The 20,340-nt window shown below is 35.7% G+C and overlaps 1 protein-coding gene across 2 annotated transcripts in view; it reads left to right on the forward strand.

Annotated features, from left to right (window-relative positions):
• RDX (radixin) overlaps positions 1-20,067 on the forward strand; it is a 101,340-nt gene extending 81,273 nt beyond the window's left edge. The window contains exons 14-15 of one of the 2 annotated variants that reach the window (XM_070384248.1): positions 173-333; positions 20,001-20,067. In XM_070384248.1, coding sequence (XP_070240349.1) covers positions 173-333; positions 20,001-20,067 — 228 coding nt within the window. Of the gene's footprint in view, positions 1-172; positions 2,703-20,000 lie in introns of those variants that run through there. The other variant, XM_070384246.1, reaches the window with a different exon arrangement.
• Positions 20,068-20,340: the final 273 nt, after the last annotated feature.

Consider the following 20,340-nt stretch of genomic DNA (forward strand, 5'->3'; position numbering starts at 1 on the left):
AAAGTAAAACAACTTAAACAATTTAAAGAAAAAGATTTCACTGTGGAAATTTTAATATAGTACAAAGTCAAAGATGTGTTATATATGTATTTTTGTCTTTAAACCTTTTCCATAGATTTTTTTTTTTAATCTAAGAAAATAATAATAGTCATACTCTTTATTTTTTAAACAGGCATTAAGTTCAGAATTAGCCCAAGCCAGAGATGAAACCAAGAAAACACAAAATGATGTTCTTCATGCTGAGAATGTTAAAGCAGGCCGTGATAAGTACAAGACTCTGCGACAGATTCGGCAAGGCAATACAAAGCAACGTATTGATGAGTTTGAAGCAATGTGAGAGCTGTTATTTTGCATACATGTTCTTCATAAGCTGAACCACCAACAGAGAAAAGCAGGCCTTTGCGGATGTGATGGAACGCATCCCACCTTGCCAAAGCAGTTACACCAGTTTGACTGTGGTGGCTAAAAGACATTTAAGGGGAGCTTTTCAACATTAAGGCAGTGTGATACCATGCTTGATTTTCTTTTTCTTTTGGGCCAGGGAATGAAGAACAGTGCTCCATCACCTCCTTTTTCATACTTTTCATTTTCCGCTTTTTTTTTTTTTTTTCTGTTGAAGATTAACACTAATTATCATGTCTGACAATTGTGTGTGTATGATTTAAGCACTTTGTACATTTTACAGGATGATGGTGACTTAATGAGTGTTTAGGTAGAGCACTCTTTCCTTCTCTTTCCACATTTTAGCTCCATGTATTTCCACATTCTCTCTCATTCTCGTTTTCTCAGTGTGTACTTTCCATACCTTAATATGCCCTCTAACCATAGCACTACATATTTTAATCATTGGCAGTGATTAAAATAAGCATAGGTGAAAAGTCTTTGATTATTGTGTAGAAGATGGCTATGAATCATGAAAAGGATTAGAAAGTTTAATAGTATAGTGTACAGCTTGTAGTTAATTTTTTAAAACTCAATTTAAAACATTATTGGATTTTTTAAAATTACAGTCCTCTGACAGCTGGATTGATTGGTGTTTCATCTCCTGTCATCCTTTGGTTTTCTTTGCCCACTGATTTCATAAAGGTATAGACAGCAGGTAGTAAGTCCCTAGGAAAGTTTATTGATGAAACACTACTGCAAATAACAGTTGTCTCTGACATATTTCATAGATTGATTAGAAAAACAGATATTTAATAAAAGAAATTATACATTTGTTGGTAATTGATTGTCATTAAAAAAAACCCTGGACCTTTCTGGAAGGGCAGCGTATGAAAACATCAGTCCCAAGAAGGGGACAGTAATACTACCTCACTACTATACCTGCAGTGACTGGTCGTTCAAACACAGTGAAATGTGTAAGCTATGTTTTATAATACGTAGAGATACTTCCCATCATAAAGGGGTATTTTTGAGATTTCTTTTTCCTTCAGAATATCTTAAGAGTGCTAAATTTTAACTGCCTTTTTGTTGAACTGAACTGTGGGACTCTGATTTGTATTAAAATTGTAAGCTCTCAGTGGTATACTATCTTCTGGAAGGGTGTTGTACATCTGAGGAAGTGTGTATGTGTGTGTGAATGTGTGAGAGAGAGGTTGCCCTTGTAGCATGTGACGAATGTCTGTACCTTCATTCTTGATGTAATTATTACATAATCATTTTAGCATATTTGGTTTCTAAATCATTGTGCTTATTTTTTCAATCTCTAAAGATACTTAAATTTGGTTAGTTAATTGTATTTTAGAAATTATAATTTTAGGTGATATTAATTTCATTAATGTTTTACAAAGAAATCTTTCCAGTTTAAAAGATGTTGAATATTCACATGTTCTAACATTTTCTTTACTGTAAAACATCTAGATTTGGAGATACGGAAAGCCTTGTTTTCTCTGTGTGGTTCAGCTACTTTCCATCTGGTATTATGCGTTCAAATTTACAATTACCCATTAAAATTGCCATTTTGTTAGACATTTTTCACGCACAATAGATTTAAGTTGTGTCTGAAAGTATCTCTTGTGCTTTTTTGATTTTGCTGACTTTAAAAGGATTAATCTGGGCAGACATTATGAAAAGGAAAGGTTGCATTTAATATATTTTTTGGATTTAGTAGGACAAAAGGTAACTGGTTAACCTTGAAGTGACTGTTGTACAGTGGTTGTGCACATCCTTCAAAACACGGTGGAAGAGGATGTTTCTCCTTGTAGCACATGAGAGCAATAGATGGTGAGCCCTGCTATTCATGGTTAAAGCATGTGTTCACTTCAAAGCATTAAACAATTGCCATAATAGGTGATAATTTGGATTTCTATTGGATTTTTATTAATTTGCTTCATTTTGAATTGTGTGCACTACCATTCCTACTTCAGTTTGATTACAGTGTTGAAAAACTACCAGTTATATTTGCTGTTTATAATCTATTTGTAGATTAGGATTAAAATGGATTTAATCCATTTTTAAAGCTGTGTGAATTTTTCTAAACAGGAACAGCTATTTGCAATATGGGTTTTCATTAAACCAATTATAACTTTTATTATTAGCAGTTGAGAAGCACATGTTCATATAGCAATGTAAAAATATATTAATGAGTATTTGGTAAATTCCAACAGGCTTTTTCCATTAGCATAATTTTGTGTTGTACAATTAAGTTACATCTATAATTTTGGATAACATTCATTGATTAACAATAAAGTGACAAAAGCTCATGCCTTCACGGGTCACTGTTGTTATTTAACATGGATTCCTTATATATATTTCCTGAAAATTATAATCTCTAATAGATCTGTAAATTATTATATTTTTAAAATGAGAAGTGATTAGGAAAAAGTGTAAAATCCTCATACATTTACTCTTTCCCCAAAATTATATATCATTTTTGGTATGGAAGTAATAGTGATTATTAATTTTCTGGAGAAATTAAATTATTAAAGATCAGCCCTCTTCCTAATAGAATATCATATAAGATTTCTAGTCATTGCTCTTATTGTATAGTGAATATTTAATTTTCCGTAGGAAGAAAGAGTTTCATGTCATTGATTACTCTCACTGTTAAAATGTTAATTTTCTCTAAAGAGCTATATACTAAGTGCTTCTTATTATCATGAAGATTATTCCTAAAGAAACAAGTGATAAATCTATTCTAAGAAAAATAAAAGCCAGGTGTCTTCTCAGTTGATAATAATATTTGTCACTTTATTATTTCTACTCTCAAAAACAGGTAGTGATCTCTTTATTCTGATCCTGTTAGAAAAGAAAAGAGGCGCGTAGGCTCTTGTAACGTTCCCGGCGCCGCGTTTGAATTCGAGGAGAGGCAGAGCCGTGCCAAACCTCTGCCTATAAAAAAAAAAAAAAAAAGAAAAGAAGCGGGAATTTTATTACAATATTTTGCTTTTTATCTGAGTAGAGTTTTTCTCTTAGAACTAGAATTAACACTTACGAAGTTACCTTAGACTGATTAGAACTCACTCCTGGTTATCATCAGAAAAGAGTTCCAATGTTATGATTAATACCATTACTTTCTGTCTCAGCTCTTAACTACCTGTTGGTTGGTGATATTTTTAGAATTGAAGATAAAAAGATTTTTTAGGTCCCAAAGAATCCCATTTTATGTATGCATGCACAATGAAAGTAATTAGTCTTTTTGAAATCTAAAACTTTAAAGTATAGGGATTATTGCCTTTAGCATTAATTTACTGGACTGATTAGTAAACCAGAGCTTAGATATCTGTCTATAATAAGGGGAAACATTAAATATGGAACTACCCTGGTAGTTCTCTCTTGTTTGTTTGTTCTAAATAAACAGAACTTTAGCTTTTCTTATTCTGTATTTCATTCTTTTTTTTTTTTTAACTAGAAGATAGTCTATTAAATAGTCCTGTGTGGTTTATCATGTAGAATGACAAATATTCTACTACATTTTAAAAGCACTGTGGATTCAGCAGATAGCATAACTTCATAAACCGTCAAGGCAATATGACTCCTCACGTAGTACACTGTTCGCAAGGAAAAATTGGCCTACCATATATTAAAGCCTGTCACCTTCTCATCCCTGGCTTTCCCAGTTAATTTTAACTCCCCTTTTTTCCCAGTGGACCTATTTCTTAATGTCTCCATCTTAGTGATTTTAAGAGCTACCATTTTCCCTCTGGAAAGATGATGACTTCTTGCTTTGCTGCCTCAATATTTCAACCTCCCTTAAACTGTGATAACAAAAGTTTTCTGATTTGAGGTTACATATGCTGCTTTAGAGGATTCCCTGATAGCTCAGTTGGTAAAGAATCTGCCTGCAATTCAGGAGACCCCAGTTCGATCCCTGGGTTGGAAAGATTTGCTGGAGAAGGGATAGGCTACCCACTCCAGTATTCTTGGGCTTGCCTTGTGGCTCAGCTGATAAAGAATCCACTGGCAATGTGGGAGACCTGGGTTCGATACCTGGGTCTGGAAGATACCCTGGAGAAGGGAATAGCTGACCATTCCAGTACTCTGATCTGGAGAATTCCATGGACTGTATAGTGCATGGGGTTGCCAAGAGTCAGACACGACTGAGTGCTGCCTTAGGAGTTGAAATATTCTTTATCATTCCTTACAGAATTTTAGGGTTAAAAATTATGACTGAGGTAATTACCCCATGGCATGTCTTTAAATTCAAGCTTATGTTCGGCTATGGAGTTCCCTAGCTACTAAACAGTTCCAGGTTCTTAACTGCCCTTCGTCTAGCCATGAACTGAGGCAACTTAGCACACATACACATTTAGCCAATACACTTTTATTCAGTGTGTTGTATATTCTAGGATATAGAAGTATGATTAGAATGACTGTGACCCATTGTTTTGGACTATCTTAAAGTGTGAAACCTCAAATATTTATCTTAGCTCTTGGATCATAGCAATAATTTGTTACAGTACTAAATTTAAGATGGCAACACCATTTTATTGATTCATGGTATTTGTATGCCCAGATTCCTCCGTGCTTATATCTAGTCAGTTGCTTCCATCCTTGTAATTTATTACTGGTTTAATTGTTCAGTTTTATTTGATGAACATTTTTAAAATTTAGGTTTACTTTGATTATTATGCATGTCATTGAGTTTGCTTCTAAAAGTAGTTGACTGGTGGTGTTTAACTAAGTCTGTATAGCCATATGTCCATTTTCTTAGTGGTAACATGGGATCAGAATTTCTGAGATTTGTGTAATAATCCTTGGGGAAATTCCTTTTGGTAAAATATGGATTTATTATATCAAAGCCTTCTAGCACTGTATTGTAATGTATGCCATTATATCTTGTTTGCGACTTAAAGTGATGTTTTATCTTATAGGCCTAGATATGCAGGAATGTCTTAGACTCATAGGGCAACACTACCTCCTTCCTCTCTTTCCTTTTGTTTATACTCTAAAATCTATGTAATTCAGATGTAGCATTTTAGTTTTATATGCCATCATTCCATTTATGTAATTATTTTGCTTTTAAATTTTAGCTGATTTGGATAAAAAGATACACTGTGTGATGAAGGAGACTACCACAACATAAAGAAGAGCAATAGAGGAAAATAAGCAACCGGTAGAGAATAAGAATATACAGTACAGTTTCTTAAGTATGGTTGTTATCTGATAAATGACTTAATTTTCATTTTATAGGTCAAATTTTAAACACTGATCAATATTTAAAGATACTCTTTAGAAAGTTTTTCTAACTTTATAAAAAGACTCATTTTATACCCAATTGACAACCAGTCAGTATAGTAATCTGTGTTCAATACTGAGAAGGTTAGTAGAGTTAGATTTCAGCTGAATCTTCATTACTTTATTGTATTAAAATATAAGATTTACCATTTTAACCATTTTCAACTGTTTGGTGATGTTAAGGGTATTCACATTGTTTTGTAACCACACATCACCACTGTTCCATCTCCAGAGCTTTTCATCAGCCCTAACAGACTCTCTCTACCCATTAAATACTAACTTCCCATTCCTCCCTTTCCCCAGTGTCTGGTGATCATTATCCTGATTTCTGTGTATTTGAATTTGACAATACTAGGTACCTCATATAAGTGGACTGACTCCTATATTTATCCTTTTGTATCTAAATTATTTCACTTAGCATATTTTTAAGGTTCATCTGTATTGTAGGACATATCAAAGTTTTATTCTTTTTCAAGGCTAAGTAATATTCATTGTACACATATACCAGATTTCCCTTATCCATTCATTAGTTAATGGACATTTGGATTATTTCTGCATTTTGACTGTTGTGAACAATGCTGCTATGTACATTAGTGTACAAATCTCTGTTTGAGTTCCTGCTTTCAGTTCTTGAGTATATACCCAGGAATGTAATTGCTGAATCATGTGGTAATTCTGTGTTTAATATTTTAAGAAACTTGCCAATACTGTCTTTCTCAGCAACTACACTATTTTATATTCCCACTGGCAATGCATAAGAGTTCCAGTTTCTCCACATCCTCAACCAACAGTTGTTATTTTGTTTTATTTTATTTGGCCACTCTGCTTTCAGAATCTTAGTCTCCCAACCAGGAATTGAACCCACGCCACAGCAATGAAAGTGCTGAGTTCTAACCACTAGATAGCCAGGGAAATCCCTTTCATGTTGCTTTTGCTAATAGCAATCCAAGTGGATGGAGTGGTATCTCATCTTGATTTTGACTTTAATTTCCTTATGATGCGGTATCTTGTTTGCTGAAATGTATATTCATGTTTTTACCATTTTAAACTTGTTGAATTGTAGAAGTTCTTTATACGTTGTGGATGTTAGCCTATTACCAGATATACGAGTGCAAATATTTTCCCATTCTGTGAGTTGCCTTTTTATTCTATCAATAGTGTTCTTTGATGCACAAGCATTTTTAATTTTGATGAAATGTAATTTGTTTTTCTTTTGTCGCCTGTGTTTTAGTCTTTGTTTTTTTTTTAAGAGGAAAAAAATGCCTTTTAATGAAGGAACTATTAATGAGACAAAAGAGAGATTATGTAGAGTGGTCAAAGTCTAGAGAGATGAAAAATAGACTGTTTTAACTGGAATAGAAAATGTAATTTCCTGTGTTCTGACTGCAGGATGGTAAAGATATGGAAGGTTGAGTCAGGAATTAAAGGGGGCTTTAATCCTTCGCTGAGGTGGTTTAGTTTGATTTGAAGACATCTGGTCCCTTTGGGAATGCACTTACAGAAGGGAATAATAACTGAACTTTGCTCCCAAGGAAAATTCATGCTGCTTTGTACAGTGGACTAGAAAGAGCTATAGTGTAATTAGCCTGCAGAAAGGCTGTGGTCATGGAAATGGTATTAATGCCTTCTGAGTGTTTAAAGCAAACATTTAGATGTAATTGGCTCTCATGTTTGCTATATGTGGTAATGTTTTTCCTTCCGCTTGTTTTCCAAATAACATCTTTTGAAGACAGTTAAGACATCCATTTTATCTGTGAGCTTTTAAGAGTGGGTTCTTTAGTGGGACAAAAAAAGAGCTGGAAACTAAGAACATCCAAGAACAAATAGACTAGATTCTGAGTTCTCATTACAGGCAGGTCATCGTACTCTGTTACGCTCTAGTTTTATAAGCGATTTCATAGTTCTGAATCAGAATGTCTCTTTTGGAGCATTTCACTGGGATCAGATACAGACGTTTAGATTCCGGGCTTACTGTTTCATTGGCATGTGTTGACCAAATGTTAACATCCATGTAGTTTTGAATTATTAAGAATTGTTTATAGTTGAAAAACTAAGTTTTAAGGGATCCAGGAAAAAGTTCTTTCAGATAATTATGAAGGGAGTATATATATCGAAACACAACTCAATGAAGATTATCTCAATGCTATGCTATGCTATGCTGTGCTATGCTATGCTAAGTCACTTCCGTCGTGTCCGACTCTGTGTGACCCCATAGACGGCAGCCCACCAGGCTCCCCCGTCCCTGGGATTCTCCAGGCAAGAACACTGGAGTGGGTTGCCATTTCCTTCTCCAATGCATGAAAGTGAAAAGTGAAAGTGAAGTTGCTCAGTCGTGTCCGACTCACAGTGACCCCATGGACTGCAGCCAACCAGGCTCCTCCGTCCGTGGGATTTTCCAGGCAAGAGTACTGGAGTGGGGTGCCATTGCCTTCTCCAGATTATCTCAATATACATACCTAATTCTTCACTGGCTGTGACAACTTTGAACAAATTAATTTGGAAATTTCTGAAGGTTTTTTAAAGTTGAGAATCTGATTGTGCTCATCAACTTAGCTTTCTTTTTTTTTTTTTTGATTCATGTGCTTATGCCCAAATGATATGTTTGTTTTCTTCCCCTTATTTTTGCTTATTTTCCCCAGACAATTTGAATATACTTCTCAATTTTTCGGCCGTAGAATTCTGAATATAAATGTATGCTCTTTTGGTAATCTGAGTTACAGATGGATGGTTTTCCCCCCCCACTAACTTTAAAATATGTTGATTTATCATTGGTATATAGATTAAATGTAGATGTTTGAAGCTTTTTAATTTGTGTTTTAAGAGTACTTCTTATTAAGACAAAATATATGTAAAACGAAATCATAATCTGATGAATATGTTTGCTTTCTTTTAAATTATTTCATTAGTAATTTGCAAATGTACTACATGATCACACATTTTAGTTTCTTAGGACTTTCACTTTAATTTTCTAAAAAATTTAAAAACTAAAAATGTTGAAAAATATTTCTGTTGATTGGGGGCAAAATCAAATCGCTTTTATTTAGCACTTTATTTGTATTCTTAAAATACATTGTGAATACCTTCATTCTGTAAAAACTAGAGTACCAAACAGTAGAAAACCTGAATTAGAACCCAGAACCTAACCGTGTATATCATTTACAGTTTAATGTGCTGGGCCACATTACATTTCAGTATACTTGATGTTTTAAGAATATAATGAATTGAGGTGGGGGGGCATAGGCTGTATCCAAAGGCTTTTTATCAAAATGTATAGAAGATACATCCATTGGAAAAGCAAGTTCATTTTTAGAGCAGATTGTTGGCCTTAACATTTTGGGAATATTCTCAAGCATTAGGAAGACTGGAAGCCAGTATGTCTTCTCTAAATTACTGATGTGATGATGTACAGAAGTAGGAAAATGTTCCCCACTACCTATTTTTGAGCTATTATGTGTTCTTAGGCATTTGAAATTTTAAGAGGTTTTCAGTTTAATGGTATTATGAAAGGAAAGATGAATGGGAAACCAGGAGGCATGGATTTTCTTCCATTAAGTAATAAGATTAATACATACATGCGTATGCATTCATAGAGGCAGTCATTCTTCCAGTGATTTGCAGAGCAGTTGCTATTTATGCAAAGCCCCGGTAGAGTTATGAGACAGGTTTGACCCTGTGAATGTGTCAAGGAAACTAGTTAGGCACTTGAGACATGAACTCAAATTAACGTATTGAAAGTAAAGTAGTAAAAAAATCAGAAGGAAAGTTGAGATAAAATGTTCAGGAGTTAAAATGAGAGGTTATTATGATCAGTATACAAAGAAACATGATATTGACTTGATTAATGAGACTGGAAAAATTTTCCTTCATTTGTAAAATTCAAGCTCCTGGGGAGCATCAGAGTTATAAATTAATCAGAGTAGGCATCCTAATATTGATTCTCTGCCACTAAATAATTGCATTTTCTTTAATATCAGTGTATCTGGTTTTCTTATAATAGAGTTTACTGAATAATAATGGTTTATGTTAGAATAGCCAGTATTGAAATATAATTTAATATTCAGCTTTCTTATAGCGCTTTTGCTAATTAATTATTTAACCTTCCACTAAGTTTACCATTTTTTTTTTTTTTACTATAAATTACTTTTTACTTTAAGTAAATATCAGGATATCCATTACCCCAAACAGTACAGGTAGAATTTCCTTCTCAAACACTGGTTAATTGTTTGTGTTGATTTTTGTAAATATCCATATATAGCAACAGTTTGTATCACAGCTAAGCTTCAGAAAACTGGAGTATTGAAGGATTTTTTCTCTTTTGGTTACTTTTTTTGGAGATTATTTTAATCATTAAAATAATTATTATTGCCAGATTCCCTCTCTTTTTTATTAAAAGAATTTTGAGCTATGCGTAAAGAAAATTTTAAAAACTAGGAAAGTAGCTATTTAGTTATAGCTATTAAAGACATACATTTTTCTTTTTTTAAGACATACATTTTTCATTGTCTTTGTTATCACGTGTTGAAGTTGCCTTTGTAAAGGTACTTTAGGCCATACTTAACTACTTTATGACTAAGTGTCATTTTTTAAAGAACTTGGTTAAATCATTAAAATTAAAAAAATTTAATTTTCATATGTAACCATGAAATTGAAGTCAGTAGGTAGAAATAAGGTAATACAGAAAAGTTAAGCTTACTTCCCTCTGTCCTCTAGTCTTGCAGCTCTCCCCAAAGTTAACTATTGGGTTGGCCAGAAAGTTCAGATTTTTCCATGAGATGTTGTGGAAAAACCCGAATGAACTTTTGGCCAACCCAGTATTTTTTTCCAACTTACGCCTCCTGGAAATTACCTATCCATACAGAAGCGTGGATATGTTATATACTACTTGTTTACATGAGGTGTAGCATTCTGTATACATAGTTTGCACTTCTTTCACTGAATGGTGTAATTTGGAAATTATTACATAGAAGTACAAAACTACCACAGTATTTAATTATGTGGATGCCCCTTAACTTATGAACATTTATAGTTTTACTAATACTTTGCTTTATAAACAGTACTGCCATGTATTCTTGTACAAACACTGCTTGCATTTTATCCTGTTTAAGATACTGTGTCATAGTGTGGATGAGGTAAGTTTATAAAAGATTTAGATATTCTTAAAATAAAGGAGGTTTTTGGTTTACTCAAATGATGTAGGTGCACTTTTTACTTTTTAAAAATGTAAATAGTAATATGTGCTTATAGAAGCATCTTTATAAGAAAAGTAGACACTTTTCCTTTTCATAAATTGGATTTCTGTATTTCAGTTTAAAAGATGAGATGGCTGTAATGGTCTTTTCACTTTTGAGGGCTAAAGGGTAAAAGATCTGTCAGTATATAAAACTCCTTTGACTTCTTCAAATTTTATAATCAGAAAATGTTATTTAAAGAAAAAAGAAGCAAATCAGTAGGGTAGGATTTTCTAAAGGTACTTTGGTAGCTTTTTGGTTTTTAATTTCCTTTGAGTGCCACCATTTCCTCAGTGTAGAGTTTTCATTTGCTTACTTTGATTAAAAATGAAAAATGGCAAGGTCAGATAATTGCAAACGAAGCACTTGACCATGACGTCAAGCAGAGGCAAAAGTACTTCATAGAATATCAAAGTTTTCTTTGTTTTTTAAGGAGGTAGATCAACTTAATTCATCCTACTATTTATGTGATCTTCTTTTCTGACCTTAGGAAAATGTCCTTTGATTTCAGACTTTACTTTTCAGGTTAAATATTGCTCTTATACCTGGAGACTTTTGGTTAAATGATTTTCTTGGACCCCAAATATTTTGGGGGGATACAACCTAGATTAGTTTCGAAGTGCTAATGATATTTCATGTTAATCAGAAGAAACAGTGATGTTAGTGGTTTGCAGTCTGCCTCTCTTCCTGTTCCCTTAGAGTCACAGTAAATTCTAAGCTAATGTACCAGAGAGGCTCATGAAGTCTAGGTCCTCAATCTGTAGTAGTTGCCATCTTTCTATTGCTCTTGCAGCTGCTGAGTTCTGTTTTTGCATAGGTTTTAGGCATGCTCAGAAATGTTTAGTCAAGTCAACATACGGACTTCCTAGCCCATGGTTATCCCCTTTCTAGGGGTGCAGGATCCTTTCCCAGATTCTCTTACTTTTTCAACAGCAGTTTTGTTTTTTACAATAGATACATAGATCCAGATGTTATCAGTCCAGATCAGGTTAGATAAACAGGCAGTCTGCTTGGCACTTAAAGAGTGTCTGAAATAGATGTGAAGCAGCACAATGTAATGAATTTCATCAGGGTTTGTATTATGATCTGGCCACTTTCTAGATATGTGACATTCAGAAGCCACTCAGCCATTTTGAGCCTCAGTTTCTCCATCTGTTAAATGAGAGTACCACTGACTGAGCATTGACTGTAATAATATACATGGAATGTTTTGTTTACAGCCTGGTGTTTTAAAGGCATTTATTATGTCATTTTTGTTTTTCGTAATATTTTTTGTTCATCTCTCAGTGTTGTATTAGTATTTGTACCTCCCTCAGTCCTGTGGGTTCTATTTTTTCTGTCTTCTGTTTGCCTTTTAAGGACTTTGTGATTCTCTTTAGAAGGTTCAGTTCAGTTCAGTCGCTCAGTTTTGTCCAACCCAGCTTATTCATTCATGTTGCTCAGCATATGTTTATTGAGTGTGTGCCAGGCCCTGTACTATGTCTGTAGAGCTAAAATAGACAGTTTGTCCTGAGCATGAAGAGTTTGTGGTCTACTGCTAGAAAATAATGTGTGTGTTTGAACAAGTGAGGTTCAGGGAACCTCAGCCTCTGAATGTTGAAGTGTAGCAGGGCCCAGGCCTGCCCCGTCTACAGTACTTGGCTGTCTTAGTGACCTCATGCAGTGTTGTTGCTTGAGATACCATCTGTATGCTAAAAACAAATTTCGACCCAAAACCCTCTCCCTTGTACTCCAGATGTGTGTGTCTATTTACCTGATATTTCCACTTTGATATCTAATAGGCCTCTCAAACTTGTTACATCAAACCAAATTTGAGGTCTTCCTCCTCCTCCCCCCGCCCACTCATTACTGCATCAGCCTTCCACTTCCCCGACCCTTCTTTCAGTGGGTCTTGCCCAAACCTTGACTGTAATGTGATTCTTCTTTTCCTCTCTTAATCCACACCCAATCTAATCACGAACCTGTTGGCCCAACATTCAATAATACATTTAAAAAATAACCATCCATACACCCTCCACAGCTGTCAGCTCATCCCACAGACCAGGATTGCTTGTAGTGTTGTTGGCGCCTTCTGATGGGCTTTCTGGAGTCCTCTCTTGCTCTTCTACAGTCTATGAGGACAGTAGCCTTGGAAAGGTAAGTCAGATCCTGTCACTTATGCCTGAATAACCCCCAGACCTTTTCCATCTCAGTGAAAGCTATATCCCTCTTGGTGGCCATTCAGAGCCCAAGATCTGATCGCTTGTCACTCTGACCTTGTCTGCTGATTTCCCCTGTTCTCACTGAGTTGAGGTCAGCTGGCTTCAGTGTTATCTTCTAAACTAGCCAGTGCTCCTGTTTACCTCAGTCCAGAATGACTTTTTCCCCAGATATTTTTACGATGCACTTCCTTATCACGTCCAGGATTTTGCTTCAGTGTCACCTCAGTGTGGCCTTCCCTTTACCACCCTATTTAAAATTGCACTTTGCCCCAGTATTCCCTACCTATGTCTTTTAACTACTTCTCTATGTAGCACTTACTATCCAATGTACTATGCATATATTTTTATATTTCAATATATATGTTTGTGTATTTTTATTAAATGAATGGGGTAGATGAATTCTGGGAGCTTAGAAGGAAGGCATCTAATCTTGATGGAAGGCTCCCTGGAGGAGATGATTCCTAAGCCAAGTCTTTCAGGATGAGTTAGTCGGTGGTTGGGGGTGAGAGGCAAAGCTAGGAGGGCCATCCAGATAGCAGGAGTTATGTGTGCAAAAACCTCCAGACAAGGGCTATGCTGGAACTACCTATTTGTTCAGTCGCTGATTTCTGTCCGACCATTTGTGACCCCATGGGATGTGGATGTCCAGTGGTATTCTCAAGGCTGGTTTACACATGGGTTAAGGAAAAAATTGTACCTTAAGAGTAATTTCCAATACTAAAATCAGGGGTGTCAGCTATGTAAGCAGAGGCTGATAAAGTCTGGGACTAAAGCCAGCTGTAGAGTTGAGGGGCTAGACAGTAGAACTGCCTTGGGCTGTGGGTTAGGAAAGTTCACTTGGGTTACTTCTAGGGACCTGAGGACAGGTTAAGATGGCTTTTATGTTTGTTCTGGAGCTACTAAGGAACTTCTGTGGAGGAGCCCTTGGCATTTAGTCACCCGAATATTTTAGTGCCTGGTACCTTCCAGGTACTATGTACATACTAGTCACCGAGAATGTAATAGTGAAAAAGACTAGATCCTTATCAATGGGCTTACTTTGTATGGTAAAACATGAAACACACACACAGAGTAATTTAAAAGTTGTAAATTGTATTAGATTGGATCATGAAAAATTGATGATGTTCAGCCATCTTTGACCTATGAAAGCAACAGATCTATATTAATATTTTGAAAGGAACAAGGGAGTGAGTTGGGGAAAATATGATAATTAGGGTAGGAAGGTCGGAAGAAGTCTCTGAGAGGAAGTTGCATATAAAAAAAAAGATTTTAAAGTAAATCAAGACAGCAAATGTAAATGCCCGGAAGGATCAAAGGAGCACAGTGGGCCTGACGGGGAATCCACACCTGTTCAGAGAGGGCTCAGCTCCTCAAAGCAGCACCCTCAGTGCTGCTGTGCCTTCTGATTCTCCAGGATAAGCCAGCAGACACCTTTTTAAAAAAGTGTCCAAAGAATAATGCTTTAAACATTCAAGTAGAAATGTAATTTTATGTGAAATCTCCTAAAGTTTGCATGTCATTTATTTCAAAACATTTAGAAAACATTTTGCAAGCCAAACAATGTGTCTGTTCTCCAAAAGTGGCCCACTGGACACTGCTTTATAAGCTTTGCTTTACAGCATTCCAAGGGGAGAGAAAAGCATGTGCAAAGAACTTGAGGCAAGAAAGGGCTTCAACTGGTTCAAGGAACAGGAAAGAGGGCAGTATGTCCAGAGCTAAGTGAGCCTGAGGGAGAGTTATCTGTGAGATGAAGTTGGAAAGGAGCCCACAGAAGCACAGGTCAGAAGTGGAGGGACAGACGTGCAAATTTAGTGTGTGCCAGACAAGCATGCACCTTGGGACCATATGCCTGGAGGGACAGACACCCTTTCCTAATCTGTACAAGGATACCAATAATGCTGCAGGCGTCCTTGAAGGTAGGTGCACTATCCCATTTCAGACTTCAGTAACCTGCTTCCCTGGTGGTTCAGACAGTAAAGAACCCGCGGGAGACCCAGGTTCGATCCCTGGGTTGGGAAGGTCCCCTGGAGAAGGGAATGGCAACCCACTCCAGTATTCTTGCCTAGAGAATTCCATGGACAGGGGAGCCTGGTGAGCTACAGTCCATAGGGTCCCAAAGAGTCAGACAAGACTGAGTGACTAACACACACAAAACTTGCCCAAAGGCCACTATAATGGCAGAGTGTGCCTTGGGTATGGGTTTCTTTGAATTGAAAGTCACCCTCCCCCTGCTTTTTAAAAATATAAAAGGTTAAGTTTCCAATCGAGACATTTTCACATGACTGCCCTTTGGAGGATTTTCCTGTCTGCGTAACTTAAAGTGAGTGAATTCATTAGAGGGCAAAGAAGAATGCTCTAAATATTGTACTGAATATAGAGTAACACTGACCTGGAGACCAAACTCCATCAAATTGGAGATCAGACTTATTCCACTTCTTGTATGGGCTAGTAATGCCAACCTGTGAAGAGTTTAGTGCTCTCATTTTCAAGAGAAGGTGAGTATAGCTTTAAGATTTTAAGTTGAAATATGTGATTTATTCTTGTGAGGGTAAGAAAACATCCTTTTATTTTTATTGAGTGTTAAAGCTCTCAAAATCAAATGGGTCTGTGCTCAAGGGATCTTAGAAATCTAGTGGAAAATAAAATTTGAGATGAAGATGGTTATGGCTAGAAACAGGCCATTTCAGCTAGTTAATAGATGTTAAATAAAATATATTTCTTGAATTTGGTGAGCAGGACCTCAGTAATAAGAAGTGAACTTGGTCTAGAAGAAAATTCAAGAGACTGAGGATCAGATTGCCTAGAGAGTTTCAGCCAAAGAGGAGCCACGGAGGAAGGCGGCTGCAGAGTGAGGCCTGAGAAACAAGTCTCTGCAGCCTTGAGACAAGTTCACACTTTAAGTGAGCCACCTGAGGAAATGCCTATGGAGATTTCTAAGCTAATTTCCAGAGCTAAATGTGATGAAATATTTCATTAAAATTCACCAGCTGTTTTTTTTTTTTTTTTTTTTTGGTCACTTATTAGAATATTTGAAGACAGAGAAAGTAGCATAATTAAAAACATTCTTCAGATGCTCTGTGTGGGTTATTTGCTTTACCTTGTCGATAAAAAATGGATCTGATTTAACTTTCCTAAGAATTCTTTTAAACAACTAGATTTTTGCCTGTGGAATTAAAAGGAAAATTGTACTTTTCGGAGAAAAATCGCTAGGATTATATTTCGCTTTGAGGTTAGTAGACTGTAATTACTGAAAAAAGTAGGAGTCATCAAAATTTTTCTGTAAAGATATTAAATATTTTCAGGTCCAGATATTAAATATTTTCAACTTCGCGTGCCAGACAATTTCTGTTGCATCTCACAGCCCCGCTGTTCTGGCACGAGAGCAGCCATAGGTGATGTGAGTGAAGGAGCCTGGCTACCTTCCAATAAAACTTCATTCACAGACACTGAATTCCGATTTTCTTATAATTTTATGTGTCATGATATCATCTTCTTTTGACTTTTAAATCATGGTCTCAAAAAAAAAAAAAATAGATGAGCTGAATGGTCCTTGAGCCATAGTTTGCTGACCTCTGAATTAAAGGATTTTAAAAACCATTAGATTCTTCCAAGGGCCAGTAATGCGGCTTTCTCAGCTGTCTAGATTGTTTATTTCATGGTAGAGGGGTTTTATTTTGTAATAATGAAGAGATTTCCTTATAAATTTTAAAATTTTCCAGCAGGGATTCTCAAACTGGGTACATCAGAATCATCTGAAGACTTTGTTAAAATGCCAATTTGCAGGGCTCCTCCCTCCCAAAGTTTCTGATCCAGCAAGTCTGTGGGGGGCCCAAGAACTTGGATCTTTAACCAGGAGGCTGATGCTGCTGTTCTGGGACCATACTTTGAGAATCACTTACTTAGAATGAGGATGTGCGCCCCTGTGAGACTAACACAGTTGCTTCTTTTACTCAGTGTTCTCAGAGTAGCTATTGACTAATCTACCTAGAGGGCTCGAAACCTTCAAATTCTAATGATTAAAAGATCAAAGATAATTGGAACCAAATTTATAACTCTATTATAGTATTTTTCCTCCATCGGTTTCTGAAAGTTTTAAACACATACAAATGAGAGAGTGCTTTTAACAGGGTTAGGGAAAGGAATGTGCCTAGGAGAAATATGAACAAAAAAATGTTATTATATACAGTACATTTTCTTAGTAAATATACATATAATAGATATTCAGGCATCAGGTTTTAAAATAGTACATTCCCAGTCGCTTTGGCATTTGGTATTCCTCCCCTATCACATCACCCTTTTTTTTTAACTGTTTGTATCTACAGTATGTCTTCTTTTGCATGCATAGGGACTTGACCTAATTTTGATTACACACACACACACACACACACACACACACACACACACACACACCTGTTTTGATGAACATAGCTGTGGTTCATTCATTTTCACTGCCCTGAAAGTGTCTGTCTCATGAATGCACTATAATTTTTCTACTTTCTTAATGATGCCCACTTGGATTGTTCCTAGTATTTTTTATTTTACAAACAATATAGCCTGAAATCTTGAACATGTTTCCTAGTAACGTAAGCAACAGGATCTGCACCTATGGAGGGGAATTGATCAGTTCAGCTTTTCTGTGTCAGCATCAACTTGTGTTTCAAAGGAAGAATATGTCCGCACTGATTCGAGCACACTTGCTATCACTAGATTTTTAACTTTTTGCCAGTTTGAAAGGTTTAAAATGTGCTTTTAGTTTGCATTTTCTTGATTACTAATATAGTTCAGAATTTTTCTTAAATTTATGGACCTTTCATGTCTCCTTTGAAATAGCCTTTTTTGCCTGTTTTCTTTAGAAGTTTTTCCACCTTGTTTTGGTAGTTCTGACTAGTTTTGACCCTTTCTTATTGTTCTACATAAATTTTATAATTAAATACCATAGGGAAAAAACCTTTTTGTTGGAAATACATTAATAGATTAATTTGGAAAAAATTACATCTGTACAATACTTAAGTATTCCTAGTCATGAATATGTAATGTCTCTGGATTTATTTATGTCTTCCTTAATACTTTTCAGTAAAGTTTAAATTTTCCATTAAGATCACCTATTTCTTTTGTTAGACTTATTATTAAGCATCTTATTTTTACCATCTTTTTAGTAGTTATATTTTAAAACTATTTGTGGCTCGTATATAAAAATGAAGTTGATTTTTGTTTGCTGATCTTATATTTAAGAATCTTGCTCAATTCTTACTATTTCTCATAATTTCTGAAGCCTTTTGGGCTTTCTGCATAAATAGGCCTCTTCTGCAGTTAATACCGTTCTCAGTCTGTCTTCTCAATCCATATAACTTCTTTTCCTTATCTACCAACTTGATTTGACTAAAGCTTTTGGTACAATGTAGAACCTCATTTCTAATTTAAAAAGATCCTTCTAACATTTGCCATGACATATATTTGCTGTTTTGGTAGATGACCTTTATCAGGTTAATGAAACTTCTTTATATGTATATGCCTATTTTGCCAAGAGTTTTTCTTAAATAAAAAGGATACTTAAAATTTGTCAAATGCAATTTCTTTGTATTTTGAGATAATGTGTGTGTGCTTGTTTGTTAGCATATTGAATTAGTAGATTTTTCTAGTATTAAACCAAATTTCATTCTCAGGATAACTTAGTATGATTTACATCCTACCCTATGGCTTGGCACTCCATGAACAGAGTCACCTGTATTGTGAATATATGCCTCGCTGATGTGTATGTATCTCTCACTCACAGCCTCCATCCCCATCACGAGTTGCTGTTTTTCTTAGAGGGCTTTTAATTTTATGGTGCCACCTGCTGGCGAGCTTTCAACATTTCTGATACTCTTTTTCACCTCTTAGGCCAACTGCATGCATGGTTTTCTCTGTTATAACTGTAACCCCTCATTTATTTTTATTTTTTTTCTTATACCATAATATTTATTCACTTGACTCTCTAATCCTCCTTTCTCTTGCTCGTACGAAAATTTTTTTCAGTATACTCATGACAATCGTTCTCTTTTCCTTCCTTTTCCTTCTCTCCTGTTTTGTTCCTTTATGGGTACTATAAATCTACCTCATTGTTAAGAATGATGAGAACAGTGCTGGTTACTAGGGGGAAATATACAGCAATACATTGTAGACTGACATTTGGTACAATAAAGTGCCAGCTCTGCTAACCTTCAAAGTCTTTGAAAATACTTAAAATTTTCTGTAAAGTGTTCTTAAATTTCAAATACTAGTTAATCACCCTCTAATTAATTCTGCCCATTTAACATCAAAGTTCACTATAAAGAATAAATTGTAAAACTCCTTTGTTTCATTGTTTCTGTGTTCCTTTATCCAAGTTTTGAGAGTTCTACTGTATTTTACTACAAAGACTGATGCATTAAACTGCTTGGAAACCAAACTAGTCATCCATAACATGGTTTCCATGGGAAACAGCCCACCATAGCTGCCCTTTTGATAAATAACCCACCTATAAGATAGAGATTATCAGTAACTGCGTTTCCAATTGCTTAACCCTCAAGCATAGAAAATACGGTTAACAATATTTTCCATTCTCCCTGGTCACAAGACTAAGACTAGTTTGTGCGGAAAGGCTGCAACCATGAGAATCCTAGCATCTCTTTAAAAAGGAGATTTAACATTATTCTTATTTTCACATTGTAATAATTGTGGAGATTCAAAAGTGATTGAAAAAGAAAAGTTAGAGGTTAAAGATTAGGAAAGAGATTGCTTTGGCAATTTGGTTACCTAGAGGGCCCTACAGAATGCAGGGGACAAGGGTGCTTCTGGCTTCTGTACTACAGCGCTGGCTTCCTTCTGTATTCTTTTGCTGAAATGCTTTCTAACCTTTCTATGTCTCTTTTAAAAGGTGGGGACCCAAACTGTATGCATTGTTCCAGATGCGTTCTTGCCAAAGCAGTATAAAGCAAATGTAACAGTTAGGAAGAAGGCTCTTTCCCTCACTGGGTAAGTACAACTGGTAACAGATTCCCAGTAGACCTGCCACACCCTTGCCACCTCAGAAATGCTGGCAGGACCCCATAAAACCTGAATCTGTGCATCCACAGCCCCGAGCTTTTAGTCTAGTGAAATGCCAGTCAAAAGAGTTGACCCAGAGCCAGCCCTCCCTGTGCAGCACCTAATGTCACCCACTCTAGATTCTTTCTCAGCTGTTTGCCTCTCTCAGCTCTTTGCCAGTCAAGAACATT

This window comes from Bos mutus, chromosome 15, assembly GCF_027580195.1.
Source record: "Bos mutus isolate GX-2022 chromosome 15, NWIPB_WYAK_1.1, whole genome shotgun sequence".
Classification (NCBI taxonomy): domain Eukaryota; kingdom Metazoa; phylum Chordata; class Mammalia; order Artiodactyla; family Bovidae; genus Bos; species Bos mutus.